This window comes from Lupinus angustifolius, chromosome LG16 (assembly GCF_001865875.1).
Source record: "Lupinus angustifolius cultivar Tanjil chromosome LG16, LupAngTanjil_v1.0, whole genome shotgun sequence".
NCBI lineage: Eukaryota > Viridiplantae > Streptophyta > Magnoliopsida > Fabales > Fabaceae > Lupinus > Lupinus angustifolius.
In genome coordinates this window covers 15,340,922-15,355,915 of record NC_032024.1, presented here as the reverse complement: position 1 = coordinate 15,355,915, position 14,994 = coordinate 15,340,922, and the positions used below count along the sequence as shown (strand labels likewise).

At 31.6% G+C, this 14,994-nt stretch overlaps 2 protein-coding genes across 4 annotated transcripts; both read right to left on the bottom strand.

Moving 5' to 3' along the window:
- Window positions 1,622–6,415, bottom strand: LOC109328904 (probable protein kinase At2g41970). 2 transcript variants are annotated; one of them, XM_019562545.1, is made up of 8 exons: window positions 6,279–6,415; window positions 5,606–5,769; window positions 4,695–4,945; window positions 4,171–4,297; window positions 3,812–4,085; window positions 3,033–3,165; window positions 2,520–2,606; window positions 1,622–1,970 (listed from the first exon to the last, which is right to left on the bottom strand). In XM_019562545.1, exons 2-8 carry the CDS (start codon window positions 5,703–5,705, stop codon window positions 1,845–1,847), a joined length of 1,098 nt encoding a protein of 365 aa, XP_019418090.1. In that variant the 5' UTR covers window positions 5,706–5,769; window positions 6,279–6,415; the 3' UTR covers window positions 1,622–1,844. The 2 variants fall into 2 exon arrangements, with proteins under 2 accessions (XP_019418090.1, XP_019418091.1); XM_019562546.1 differs by having other exon boundaries at window positions 5,609–5,769.
- Window positions 7,946–12,732, bottom strand: LOC109329026 (E3 ubiquitin-protein ligase SINAT2-like). 2 transcript variants are annotated; one of them, XM_019562686.1, is made up of 4 exons: window positions 12,625–12,732; window positions 10,690–11,007; window positions 8,983–9,372; window positions 7,946–8,375 (listed from the first exon to the last, which is right to left on the bottom strand). In XM_019562686.1, the coding sequence occupies exons 2-4, from the start codon at window positions 10,909–10,911 to the stop codon at window positions 8,055–8,057; spliced, it is 933 nt and encodes a 310-aa protein (XP_019418231.1). In that variant the 5' UTR covers window positions 10,912–11,007; window positions 12,625–12,732; the 3' UTR covers window positions 7,946–8,054. The 2 variants fall into 2 exon arrangements, with proteins under 2 accessions (XP_019418231.1, XP_019418230.1); XM_019562685.1 differs by lacking the exon at window positions 12,625–12,732 and having other exon boundaries at window positions 10,690–11,690.

Here is a 14,994-nt window from a genome sequence, read left to right as displayed (position 1 = left end):
GTTAAAATAATACTCAATTAAAGATATTTGAGGATAGTGTTTTAATTTCACCGAATAGGATCTCACAATTCCGTCATTAGACATGATATTGTTAAGACCTCATAAGTTTGGAATGCATTTATGTTGTAAATCTTCTAACCTTTGATAATTCTAAATAGATCATGTTTCTGTTCGGCAAAATTATCTTGTAATTTATAGTTGTGAGCTTATAGTTGTAAACGTAGCTTATTAAATTAGGGTTGTTCGGTAAAACAAGTTTTGTAACTAATTTAAATTTAAAAAATGATATACATTTGTTTATTTATTATTTATTTTTATATTTTAGTTATAATTGGATACGTAATATTTTATTTATTTTTTTGTTTTATTTTATTTTTTTTCCAAAAATACAATTAAGTTACACAAATTTTATAATATTCTTTCATAATTGACCCTATATATCTTTAAAAGATATAATGCAAAAATATTTCATATATTTATCTAACAATCAAATGCAAGAATAATGTATACATCACACAAAAATTCAATGGAAAATAATTTATTCATTGCAAAAGATTCTGAAAAGAAAATAATTTAATTCATTAACTCTCATAATAAGCGAGAAATTTTGTCAGGTTCTTCCTCATTCCAGAATTTGTCTGATTTGAAGTTTCACAATTGATATCAGATTGGAATATTAGTTGAGTTCATACAAATATAATTATACAATGTAAAGGTAGCCATAATAATATTGATTTGGGTCTTCACACTATATTGTGGCATTTGACTATAAAAAATTCATCTTTTCTTGAGGACTCCAAATGATCACAATAAACTGCAAAGTGATGAATGTGTAAGATTAAAAGCTTCTTCAATATTATTAGGTGTCTTCTTTTTAAATTGTGATTGATGGTACCCTATTTTTGGATATTGTCTTCTTATCCTCATCACTCGGTAAATTTAGATTTAACCTCCCTTACACTATTGATTAGGATAAAAGGTTCATAAGGTTTTTCCTCATGTTCCATTTGTCAAGATCTTAAGATTCTATAGAGATTTTCATCCTTATTTTCCAAAAAATAGTTCCATTCTCCAACAAAACTTAGAGGACGATTGATGTTGGAACCTTTTCTCATAAAGGATCTAAAAGTCATCAAAAAGTTTAGGATCTTTGGGTTTAACTTACCCAAACTAGTACTAATTGTTAATTTGAAATTTCTGAATAAGTTTCTTAACATTTTTCAAAGTCTTAAATACACTTACTTTGATTAATTTTAATTTTGTTTTAAGAAAGGATTTTTTTTATTTTAATATTTCATTGTTAGCTGTTGAGATGTTTTCATTTTTCCCATAAGATAATAGAATGGGACATAGTAAGCAATTAGATTATACGAAAACATATCTTTACAAATAAATTGGCATTTTGATCAATAAAAATAATTTGTATTTTTTAGCTTAAAACTTGAATCAAATCATTTTTTATCGAATACAGTTAAGTGAAACTCGATTCAACCCATTTGAATCCTTATAAATAATCGATTAAATATTAAATTAAAAATAAATAACTATTGTGTATTGCATGATTCAATTACAAATTTACAGGTATTAACTCATTAAATAGGACATTTTCAACTTATAGGCATTTTGAAATTTCTTTTTTCATTCCTTTGATTCTCATAGGCTAAATCATGCATAATGCAAGAATACAGATATTCCTAATCCCATAGGAGAACAAGGATACAACATCATTGACTTAGCTTAATTCATTCTCTAGAACATTGGAAACAAGATTAGAAATAGCTTCTTCATTGTGTTACAAATTGCACAAAAATCTTATCACTTGATAATTTGTTAAGATCAAATTGTCAAACATTGGATTCAGGGCCAGGTGGTTTTGCATTCAGAAGTGGCTGGAGAGCTTTGACAACAATGGTCATGTTTGGTCGGAAATCAGCTTCATACTGAACACAAAGTGCTGCAACAGCTGCCAACTACATATACAAGTGAAATTATCAGGCACAACCATATGTTATCTTAGATATTAGCTAAATTAGTAACTTGTCTTTTAATTATGTCGTTTAACATTACTAACTACTTTTATACTAGAAAAGATAATTAGTGAAGTGATATTAGGACTAAATGGTAGATATAAAAAAAACTTATGCCAGTTAATTATATTAATTAAGTATATTGGTTTAGTGTTTATATCCTAAGGAATGGAAGAGTAATCAATCTTGAAAAAAATAATATCACCACTTCCTGTGTATATATAGGGAGTGACTAAAGTAGGAATCATTCTCACATAAAAATTGTGAGAACAATAAATTTGGATCTTACAATCGTACATGGATGATTATTATTAAAATGTTATTGGTCACATAATCATTTTAAAAGATCATGTGCATATATCTTTAATCTTAATCATTCAAATAAAACTCAATAGTCTATATTAATTATTATTAATTCATACAATAAAAATTGTTCTAGTGTAGCATGTTCATACCTAAGATCAACCTGAGTGAAAGAATAAAGAAGCAAACCTTAGCAATTGCCTTTGGCGGATAGTCATTGTTTAGCTTAGGATCCACACATTGTTTCACTTTATCCTCACTCAGCCTTGGAGTTGCCTGAATAATTAGAAATCATATTAGCACAAGAGTAACCAATAATGAAAAAATCATTCTGGTCTAGAGCTATAAGGCCCCAATAGATCGTAAGATAGATCAAATGTTCAATTAGTAAAAGTATACTTATTAGGGAGAGGTAGTCACACATCTTTAAATAGATTAATTTTTTGTACTACTAATGGTATCTTGGAACGAATCCTTTTCGGGGTTCATGGTTGACCCTACCAAAAAGTGTCGCTCCCAAGAATTAAATTTTTACCTTTTGATCTTACCAATGATCTAACGGAACTTTACAACATTAAACCAACACATTATTAATCTTTATACTCAGGTGACAAAAAACAATAATAATAATAATAATAATGGAACAAAAACAAAAGCCAAGTCACATTTAAACAAGGATAATTAAGTTAAGGGTAGACATACCCAAGTTACAAGACTTTGTTGCCCTTTAGGCATTGTGTGATCTACTGGCTTTCTTCCGGTCAAAAGTTCTAAAAGCACAACCCCAAAACTGTATACATCACTTTTTTGAGTTATTTGCCCAGTCATGGCATACCTGAAGATGAAGTTAATCATTTCATAAACAAAATGATAACTATTATTGACTAATTATTTATGGGAAAAAAGATGGATACACAAACTACAGAACCCTCACAAGGGTCTAACATATGTGGATAAAAACTATTGTATAGAGTGAAAAATGAAAAGTAGTTATTGGAATTTTTATAACAACAAACTTAAATTGTATTATTTGGTGTTAGTTGTGTTATATCGGTTGTATCAAATTGTGGGCCATATGGTGATCTCTACCATGACATCACTTTGTAATTGAGGAGTGACACCAAATCAAAGTGCTACAATTAGATCGAGATATAATGTAACCGCATTAGACCGTATTTGGTTTGTATTAGATTGTATTAAACCACATCCAAATTCAAAAACATTTATTTAATTAAAAAAATTCACTTTGTCACAACCACACGGCATCGCAAGGACCACAATCACTGCACTCACAGTTTAAAACAAGAAAATTCTTCCATTTTCATAAAAAAAACATGTTCGGTCATTAACTCTGCTTCATTTTAAACTGGATCAGTATAAATGTAAGTTATATATAAACTCAATTCTTTTCTAAGCCATGCACAATTCACCAAAACAAAATCTCAATTCTCAAGTCAGGAAGTAGAATTGAGAGGACATACTCTGGAGCATGATAACCAAATGTTCCTAAGACTCTTGTTGAATGTAGCCGAGCTGCGGTATCAGAAGACTGATTTGTCAAGCTGAAATCAGCAATCTTGGCCTCATATTCATTGAACAATAAGACATTGCTCGATCTAACATCGCGATGAACTATCGGAGGCTGCGCCTTTTCGTGAAGAAACTCGAGTCCTTTTGCTGCACCAAATGCAATTTTGGCTCTTTGATTCCAACTTAAAACTGGACCAGGTTCAGCACCTTGTACACCTTTTCTTCCTGTTATAGCAAAACCTTGTAGTGTTAGGCCAAAGAAAAAAGAACTACAATTTCTTCAATAGAAAAGTTTGATTGTTTCGCTAACCGTGTAATACATCATGCAATGATCCCATACTTGCATATTGATAAACCAAAATTCTGTTGTTTGCCTCAAGGCAATACCCAATCAACTCCACAAAGTGATCATGCTTCAGTCTTGAAACAATTGATAGCTGCATTACCAATGTAGCATAAAGCATAGTGAGTGAGACAATATAGCTAAAATATTGCTTTGATGTGTTTACAATCTCAACTTTATATATACAACAACAACCAAGTTTTTATCTCATGAATCTGGATCCTCTCCGGTACGGAGGGTCCAATCCAGTACCGGATGAAATGATGATATGTGTTATTTAAAAAGTTTCAATGGCTAAGATTTTAAGTTATTTTTAATTAAAGTTTATTTTTTAAAATCATTAAATGAATCTGACCCTCATATTTCTGTATCTAGTAAAGGAGAGGACCTCAACTTTTATCCGATAGGTGGGGTCAACTACATAGGTCAAGACATCACAATGCTCTATAATAAATCATTTAGGAATAACGTCCACGTATATATAAACTTACTTGATTAGCAAAATCGTCTTCGGGTTCGGGGGAAGAAGTATCTAGCTTCTTGATTGCAGCATCAGTACCAGTGCTCAATTTTGCAAAGAAAACTTTTCCATAGGAACCTTCTCCAATAAAAGCCTTATTACCAAAGTTTCCTGTTAACCTATTTAACTCATCCAATTGCATAGCAGGTATCTCAATTGGTAATACTTTCTGTGGGCCACCACTTTTGACAACATTGCTCCTTGGCTCTGCTCTATCATTGCCTATATTCAAAGAAGGTTGATGTAAACTTTACACACTAGGAAAACACATAAGTAATAGTTGATGATGGATGCTACTAAAAATTGATTACAAACGTTTAAGGGGACAACTTAATTGAGGTGTTTGTGGTAGTGTTTCCCATGAAAACATAACATATATAACATGTCAACAATAAAATCATACATATTAATAGGCATGGCCATTACATGTGTTATGCCTTTTATAGAAAAAGAGTGTCACACCCACCTAAAGATTTGTATCTAAGTTTTAGTTGATGGTAAAATGTTAACATGAGAATAAAATTAATGCCTAAAGATAAGAATGTTAAAGTTGGATGAGTGAGTAAGATAGGATTATGAATGAATGCAAAAGTTGGGTAGCTCCTATTATAGAAAGTAATTTTAAGTGGTGGTTTGGGCATGTGTAAAAAAAAAAAAAAAACAGTTAGAAGTCTCCATAAAGAAAAACATAAATAAAACAATTATGAAAGATTTAGATATTAATATTTTGTAAGTGTTTTATATGTTGAATCCATATATCAAGAATACAGAACTTTTTCTTCCAATAAGACAAAAAGTTGAAACATCATATTTTACAAGCCAAAAAACAAATGAAAAAGAAGCATACATATGAATGATAAATGGATAAAATGAAGATGTTACCTCCTCCACCACCATATGTACTACCCCCTCTAGCCGGTGCAGTGTATTGGCTGGCCGGAGGGCCGCTGCTCTCCTCCTCTGCACCTCCGCAGCACAACATACTTCAACAAATCCAAGCTGACCCTCAATAAGCCATTCACAGAAAAGGGTATGGAATGAATCACCTGAAAGTATTTAAAGGCTAAAAAATCTACCTCCATACACACAAAAATCTATCATTATTTTATCTTCAAGAATTCATACAATTATTGTAGACTCAAGTACCTGAACTACAAGATTATAAATGTGTTATGACCCATTTGACAAGAGAAACCATGATGTAAAAAGTGCAATTACCATCATGTTGTGATTACGTTTAACATTTCTATAATAGTAAGAAATTGTAAGGTATTGTTATCCCAAAAACTATAATATTAGGATCACAATTACGATTCAAAACCAAATCATGTACAAAATAATATTGACCAGGATATACTACATAAGAAATTCCAAGCCTCTTTTGTTAATATTGAAATATAAAAGTATAACCTAATCCTTTAGCCAATTTAGCTCTTAATACAAGATCACTTAAGTCAAAAAAATTTGTTATTGGGATAGGTGAAATCTTATAGATACATCCTCCAAAAGAACCGAAAAAAATGGTCAGAACATGTTAAAAGACATTAAAACTAACCTCTTCCTGATCAGATCAGGAAGTTGAATGAGACAAAATGTGATGAAGAAAAATGGCAAGAGAGAAAATGTGGTGGACAAAGAAGGGATATAATGTTATTAAAAGAAAATTATATAAAGTAACTTTAGGGAATGATGCAGAAGAAGAAAGGTGAGGAGAAGAAGCATAGTTGGCGAAAAACAAGAATGATATTATTGTGTTATGTTGGGTTCCTACGTGCTCCCACGATGCACGTTTTTCGCATGTTACATACTATTTTAATGCATTTTTTTATGTGTTGTTCTAAACATACAACAAGACAACGTGCAAAACATATGTTGTTTGATTACAACGTACTAATTATTATGTGGTTCCTTAATAATAACATTTCATGCAAGGACTTTAGTTCTTATGAGTGAAAATGAATTTCTCTAACTAAAAAATGTCTCTATAAATATCACATTTACCTCTAGAAATATCATATTTAGTATATTCAATGTATAGTCACATTCATAAAAAAATTCGTTTAAATTTAATAGAACTGAAGTACTATATAAAAATTCTAATAAATATAGAAAGCTTTATCCGATAGCAATATTTAATTAAACAATTCCGAATGAGTTGATAAATTTTTGTATTGTTTTCACATTCTATCCCATTGTATAAAATCGTCATTAAACCAGTTTTCACAATTATTCAGTAGAGATTTCTCAATGTGATCCTATATATTATAACTTTAGAATATAAACTTATTTTTAAGTTAACTAAGATATCTCTCATCTATAGATAAGAAATTAATGTATAGATAAGAAATTAATCTTGAAATATATAAGTGTATTTCTGAAAAAGTATGGTTCAAGCATACCAAACTTTAACATTTGATCTCGGATGAGAACTTAATAGAGACTTATAATACTAAATCACCCCTTACGAGTTAGAACACACTCTTTTGAAAATGACTTCTTTTACTGTAATCTCCTAGAAACATTTTTTTCTTTTAAAATTTAAAATCATTTAAATTAATGCACATTTTGAAGTAATACACTCTTTTAAATTTTAAATATTAATTTGCTCTCTTTTAATAACCTTTATCAAAGTTCTAGCTTAGTAAATAAATAATGCAATTTTTTTATTTTTAACAATTTTCCTTTTAGGCCACATTCTTATCTAAATTTAAAAATCATTGAAAGGCAAAGACACTCCCAAGATTCTTTTACTTCCAAATTAGAAAAAAAAAATTAGAATAAATACTCATTTCAATCTATCATATTTTTTATCTTACTAATTTAGTTCCTCAAAAATTATAAAACCCAAAATAATCATCAAAAGTTTTAAATATGTATCAAATTAGTTCTTCTTATGATTAAATTAGTCTCAATCAAGTATTGTAAAACATGCTAAAATAACTAATTTGACTCAGATTTAAAAGTTTTAGAGACATTTAGGTTTTTCAATTTTTGATAAAACAAAATGATAAAGTCAAAAAACACGAAGAACTGAAATGAATATTTGCTCCGAAATTTAAAATACCACAACTTTCCGTGCACAATTTCACTGTCTAGAGTCCTAAATATACCCAAATGTATAGTTTTATTCCCAATATTCAGAAGCACCTAAGTTCTAAGGTACTAGCTGTGGGATTTAAATTTGAAAGAGAACCCCGTTGAGAAATAAATAGTGCATTAGTGAGCAAAAAAACGTCATAAACAATGGTTACAAGTTCAATATTCCTCCCATGTACAATAATCACTGAGACATTCCTAATACATTAGATATTATATTTACATCTCTTAAGTCTCAACCTTCTTTCCATATACGACCAGTGATCCTCAACTTTAACTCTTTTCTGTCCCCACCCGAAAAATAAAGAGCAAGTTTCCTCTGAATGATGAGTCCATCTTGATTGTCTCTAACTTTTCTATGATGGTCACGAATGCTCCTCGGAATTCCTTGCCATGTAAGTTTACGGCCATTTGCACCAACTTCCAAGCTGTAGCCAAATTTCTTTGCTTCACTTTCATTGCCCATAAACCGCAAAAAGGCCATATAAACTGGAGCTGTGTCAAGCTGGAACGCCTCAAAGTGCAAGCAGAAATGCCTTCCGAAACTATTAAAAAGCTGCAAACAAGAGACTTCATTGTATATTTGATTGGATTAGCTTTGAAATTATTTCAATAATCGCTTACATGTAGATTTATATAATCGATTATAATAGATTCGGTTTTATATTTGTATGTGTAACACCAGTAGGTCACAATAAAATTTGTGATTGCTTGTATTCAGAAGAAAGAAAAAGGCTAAACCCGTGATTTAGCATAGACTTGAAGTAATATACTTAGATGTAACTCAAAGAGGGAAAATTTCCCCTCGCGTTTAAACTCGATGTGTTCAAATTATTCATCAAAAGTGAAAAGACCTCATGCCTATGTGTAGGTCATGTTATCTATGATGCAATACTTTGAAAGATGCTTCTCAGAAAGAAAGACTATGGTACTAATTCCCATCAAAACGTCGAGAGAATTAAAAATAATGCAGAAGTATATTTCTATATTCAAACCGAAACAAGAGTGCCCATGTGCGCACACAAAAAAAATGTTGTATATTACAGAAGATATGACTGGAATTGAAGGATTACATATTAAAAACATACAAAATGCCAATCTACGAAAAATAGTACATCAAATCATCATACAAACCATTTAATATAATTCATTAAATAACTTACAGTTAGCATCCATGTGGCATTTTCAACTTCGAACGGATTTGCTTCTTTAATATATCGATGACTGAAGGTGCATCCATCATGCATGTCAACATTGTGATCGTCCTTGAGATGGGATACGAGAGTTGGAATGTCACCGAACACAGAGCATTCGGATCCAGCATAGGGGCAATTGTATGGGCGAAATCCACAATTCTGCTCATGCTTAAGCTTTGAGTAGTATGGGAATATAGCGTGACAGCCTAGGGTCTGATATCTGCAAGGAAGATCCAATGATTCTGCTACTTTCTCCAAAGCCAAACACCTTATATTCCGAAGATCATGGTGACAAGTTGGGCAAATATTATGGACTTCAATCTTGCAATTTGAACATAATGTATGGCCATTTGGGCACTGAAACACACAATGCAGCAATAAATGAAATATTAGAATTTTGAAGAAAATTAGAAGACCCGAAGGCATGGGGTGCAAGTTGCTGTGATGAATGAACCAAAATGTATCATGATAGGATCAATGGAGTGACATGGGTGCAATTTTATATAACCAGGGGTGCAAAACTATTAGTGTATACAACTTTTTTCCAAGGTGTGCATATGCACACCCTAAGCTGCAAGTGACTCCGCCACTGATCTCAATCAACATTTACAAAAATAAGCTTAAAATCTGCTAGTCTCACTCCTGACTTTCCTTTTGTAGTATATCCAAAATTCTGAATCATGCTCGCCATTGAAAGTGATTATAAAAGCCTATTAACTAAAGGTTTTATCTGTTTGTTATTTCCCAGTATTGCTCCAAAACACTCACTTATGTCACACAAAAATTAATAACAATGGATGTGAAACAAATTTGCAAAATTTGGACAACTGTCATGCAACAGACTTTACAAATAAGTTGATTAGATAAACTGATAATTTGATGAAATCCCATGGATTCAAACTATTGAATTTGTTCACCTCACTCGACACATCTCTCCATTCGTCATTCTCACTCAAGATCAATAACTAAACTAATTCCACATTTCCATAAATTAAGGAGGTTAACAAAAATGAAGTTTAATATTGAGCTGCATGGTGCAGCCTTCGCAACGTAATGGAGGGATAAGTAAAGAAGCGCGATAGTCTCAGATCCCTAATTAAACATGTTTCTAACAGAAGAGATGAGAGAGGCGGAAAAGGAATTTACGTAAGAGGTGGTAAGCAAAAGTGGAACTGGAGTGAGTAAAGAGGGCTGTAAAGGGCATTTACCACTAGTTGGAGTGGACACTTAAGAGGGCAGAAATTAGTATTTACCTAAGGGGGTTATGGAAAATGTACATGTTAGTGAAGAAAATAAATAAGGAAGTGTGGGGATTAATGGAGATATTCTGGAACTAGGAGAGGTGTTGAAGGTAGCTAAGACCATAAGGCAGAGACTGCACTTGCAGGCTGCAGCTCCTATTTTCTTTCTTATCTTCTACTGATTTATGATAGAACATTATGGTGTTGACCAATCCATATAGCCGAACCCGGTTTGGTTGTTGTTGTCTTTTTTAACTTCCACATCTATACTTTTGTGCCATTCACTATGTACTTATCCTATATGGACTATGGAGAAAAAGGATTCAATGCCACTATTTGAACGCCTATATCTATTTCATGTCTTCATGCATGGCAAGAAAAAGGTTTTTCAAACACACACCGAAACATAAACAAGAAAATGCAAGCATTTTACCTGGTGAATTGGGGGATACATCAAATTCTTGCAAACAGGGCACACAAGTAAGTCATGCACACCATTCTTTGAGCTAATTACATTCTTTCTGTTCAACCCAACAACCGATTTTGTCATTGTAATGTTACTCTTGGCCTCAGACTTAGCCTTGCCTGTTTCATAATCTGAAGATATCAGGTGAGATACAATAACTTCTTTGAAAGCACTGCCTCCAGGAGCCATTGCATCTACAGTATTCCTTTTTGAATGACTACCACCAAGAAATGCAATCTAGTCCAGTTTCTTCTGCTTTGAGTTATTTTTTACAGCACGCTACGTCTGTTAAATAGTAAACTTGTCAATGCATAAGAAATTAAGAACAGACATAGTAAATGCGATTCAAATTTAATATTCTTCAGTCCAAAATATGGATGGAAAAAATTGAGAAAAGGACAAGTCCTTTTCAGTCAGAAATCAGAATAATGGCCTTATATACAATTTTCCTGATAATTTAACATGTCAAATTTCATTCACATGAAACAGTAAACAAATTAACTTAAAGGTTGACTTCCCAACTCCCAAGTGTTTCTGGACCACAACTACCATGTCGACAGTAATCTTCTTTTGGAAGTACTCTCACTTGATCGATAAATTTATCAGTAAATTAACTTTCATATATGATGAAAATTTTAAGTTGAAGTCACTATCAATAGTCATTATAGCATAGCAGAAAGCCAGAATCATAATAGTTGCCATTCACAATTTCACATCTTTCGAGCAAATTTTACCATTCAATATGACTCACTAGTAGTTACATGCTTCCTGGAAGATAAGTAGAGCATATATTTGTTAATAAAACAATATCCCATTGTAACCTCTAAACTAAGATGAAATTGTTAAATTGATATTTGATATTCATTTTAAAACAACCTATGTTCGAGGATGATAAATAGAACAAATAACATAGCCAAAGCAAAAAATGGTTACAATATTTCATTCCAGAATCCAGAACACCCTCATCATTTTACTGCATATCTGGGAAAACTGAAACCCAGATCGATTTTGAGACAGACATTCCTCATGAAAGTTCTTTATCTTTGAATATAACAACATGGAAATAAAAAAATGCTACTTCATAAGAGCAACCTGCCTTCAATTTCACATGAAAAATTTATGCTAGGGATCACCATTGAACAACCCCAAATTCTTCCGAAATTTAAATTATCAATCCATTAATTAAAGAGAAAAAGTGTGAAACTCAACCGAGCCCCATAATTCTGGTTGACTTTGCCATAACTTATCCATCAAACAAATCAAAATGATAGCGAAAACTACCGAAACAAATGAAGCGCTCAGAAATTCAATCAAGCAATACATTTTCCTACTCAATCCAAGCAATCACAACTGGAACAAACAGGAAGTCATGAACATGACAAGAAATCAAAGAAAATCAATTTAATGTAATACCTGAAACAACCATCCATTTAACACTTCATGATATACAAGTATGCAACAATGCAATCTAATGCCTATATATAGAAAATTACAAGTAAGTAAGAGTGCATATATCTAACCTCCTCGGACCCCACTATGAGCCGAGTTTTTTTAGCAACATTTTTTCTTCCCTCTTTATTATTAGATGAATTTCACAAACCACTAAATCACATCGGTCCAAATTATAACTAGTGTGTTGAATAGAACTTATTGCTAATTTCTCAAGTTATTATAATAAACATTAAACACAATGCAATTAAAATAAGGTACATTGCAGGCAAATGAAAACAAATCTGAACTTTCAAAAACATTACCAAACAGAGGGAGAGAAAAACAAAAACAATGAGATGTGAACAAAGAGAAAAAAACAAAACATAACTTTAAAACAAGCAAAATTTTACAGAAGTAAATAGAGTAAAAGGGTAATGGAAATGGAAATAGAGACAAGAAAATGTTTCGTACAACGTGTTCCGTAAGTTGCGGAAAATGCCACCCAAATATTGAGTTATGGAGATTGAAGAAAAAAATGAGTCCTTTGTTGATTTCGATATAGATGCTGGCCACCATTCAATAATGTTGGTTCTTGTCTTTCTTCTTTACTTCGAAATCGTAGTCCCGGGATTTATTTGTACTGTGCTTTGTTTCTTTTTGTCATCTATTTGTTTTTTTCTTTCTACTATAAGTTAGGCTTCGTGTCTAATATTTTGTGATACTACATATTTAATTTTTAATTTTTATATATTATATTTTTTTGTTTATGATAATGTTTAATTTAAGGTGAGATATGTGGTTAATTAATGTATTGATGGTGGTTGCTTAGGATTTATAGTTTTTTATAAAAAATAAATAATGTCAAGGGCAATATAGGAAATGAAAATTACACCATGAAATAAGTTATTTCAAGTTTTAGCTTTATATATAGTATAGATGGATATTTATGGTGTTTTTCACCTAGACAAATATATTGTGGTAAGAACCAAAAAGATTTATTTGTTTATTATGTGGTACCAAAAAAATTAAATTTGTTTTCGAAAATCTATACTACTTATAAAGGGAAAATCCAAAATAACCACCTATCATGGTGTAATTTGTGGTTCTCCCTATTTTGCCCTCATATTTTCTAATTTTTACCAAAAAAAACCATATATAACCTAATATTTCCTTTCTACCCAATATATGTTCTATATTATGTGGTTAACTATTTTTTCATTGTTACATTATTACTATTAGTTTTTTAATGTAGAACATCAATGTTCAATTTAAATTCAACTATAAATTATAAATATTTAACACAAAATATTATATTTGATATTTATGATATATAAACTACACATTATAAATTATAGGAAAGCGAGTTGACAGGCCTGTCAACACGCTAGTAGTAATAATGTTAGAACTTTGTTAAAGCATCAATTTGTATGAATGTTATTCTATTATTTGATATTGGTTGTTGTTAGATTCTTATTTGGGAAAAAGATATTTTTGTACAATAATTATAAGAAAATGTGGGATCAAAAGCAAAAGTAATGTAGAAAAAAAAAGTTATTATTATAAAATACTTGCATATTGATAGATACTTCGTGTCTATTGACCCACATTCTTATTTTTTATATATATATATCATTTTTGTGTTAGATTCTTTAAAGAAAAATAATTTAATATAAGAAATGTTACATAGAAACTCAACAAAGACCAAAGAGGTAAGAAGATTAATCAAATATAGAGTTGAAGAAGAAAAGATAAAAAATAAGAAAATATGTGGAACAATAGTGATAGTATTGTGAAAAAGAATAAAAGTAATATTTGGAAGTTTATAGCAGTTATTAACGGATGAGTTACAAAAAGGTAATTTTGGAATGTGAAAAATTATGTCATAGTAGTTATTTGTAGTTTTGGCTTTATATATAGTACTAACATGTTGACAGTCACTGTCGTGCTTGTCAACCCGCTTTTCTATCATTTGTAACATGTAGTTTGTACGTTATAAATGACAAATATAGTATTTTGTGTTAAATATTTGTAATTTGTAGTTGAATTTATTCGATTGACATAATGTTCAACTTTTTTAAATACACTTTCAAAATAAGAAGATAATGATAGCAAAACAGGGAATCACAACTTACACCATGGTGGGATGGTTATTTTGTGTTTTCCTTTTATTAAGTAGTAAGAATAAATATATATAGATAAAAGTGTCATGGTAAGTTATGAAATCTAAATAAAAATAATATTTGTTATTATGAAAAAATAGATGTTATTTGTTCCCGAGGAAGTAATCCAAGTCATGTGAGACCCGTCTAGAGTCTCCCAACATGCTCGCCCAGCATCTAGGCAGACTGGGGGCAACTGTTCCTATCCGGCGATCCAAAGACCCACATGCTTGGTCGCCGAGGTAGGTCTCGCGTGTTTGGCCCACCAGAGTTGACCTTGGAAACATTTCCTGGCACGCCATCTGTACCTCACCAACCCACCTGCCAAAACGACAGGCAGACTGCAGAACGGTTACCAAACCGGCCATAGGCTAAAAGACAAGGTAGCGCAGAGTACGGTCCTGGCAGACCGCTTGACACGGGAAAAGCAGCCCCCGACAATACTCTTGGTCGGCTACGTACTACACTACCTGTCAAAATCCCAAAGTCAACTCTCCCCCCAATAAATAGAAGCCCCTACCAACAGGAAGTATCTTAATCTCTCTACTCTCTAGCATTACTTATTTTATTACTCTCTCTCCTCATATTCTCATACTCCCATACACTAATCACCAAGTTCATATACTGACTTGATCATCGGAGAACCTTTTCAGGTACCTTCACCGGCGGGTCCAACTCTTCT

Bases quoted from the DNA above. Each gene is read 5' to 3' on its own strand.
- LOC109329026 (XM_019562686.1), bottom strand. From the start codon at position 10,911: ATGGCTCCTGGAGGCAGTGCTTTCAAAGAAGTTATTGTATCTCACCTG. The intron at 9,373-10,689 runs GTAAAATGCTTG...TGTGTGTTTCAG, and splicing joins TGTATCCCCCAATTCACCAG to TGCCCAAATGGCCATACATT. The intron at 8,376-8,982 runs GTAAGTTATTTA...TCTTGTTTGCAG, and splicing joins ATGCCACATGGATGCTAACT to CTTTTTAATAGTTTCGGAAG.
- LOC109328904 (XM_019562545.1), bottom strand. From the start codon at position 5,705: ATGTTGTGCTGCGGAGGTGCAGAGGAGGAGAGCAGCGGCCCTCCGGCC. The intron at 4,086-4,170 runs GTTAGCGAAACA...TTGCTATAACAG, and splicing joins ATTGCATGATGTATTACACG to GAAGAAAAGGTGTACAAGGT. The intron at 1,971-2,519 runs GTTTGCTTCTTT...TTGTATATGTAG, and splicing joins CGCCAAAGGCAATTGCTAAG to TTGGCAGCTGTTGCAGCACT.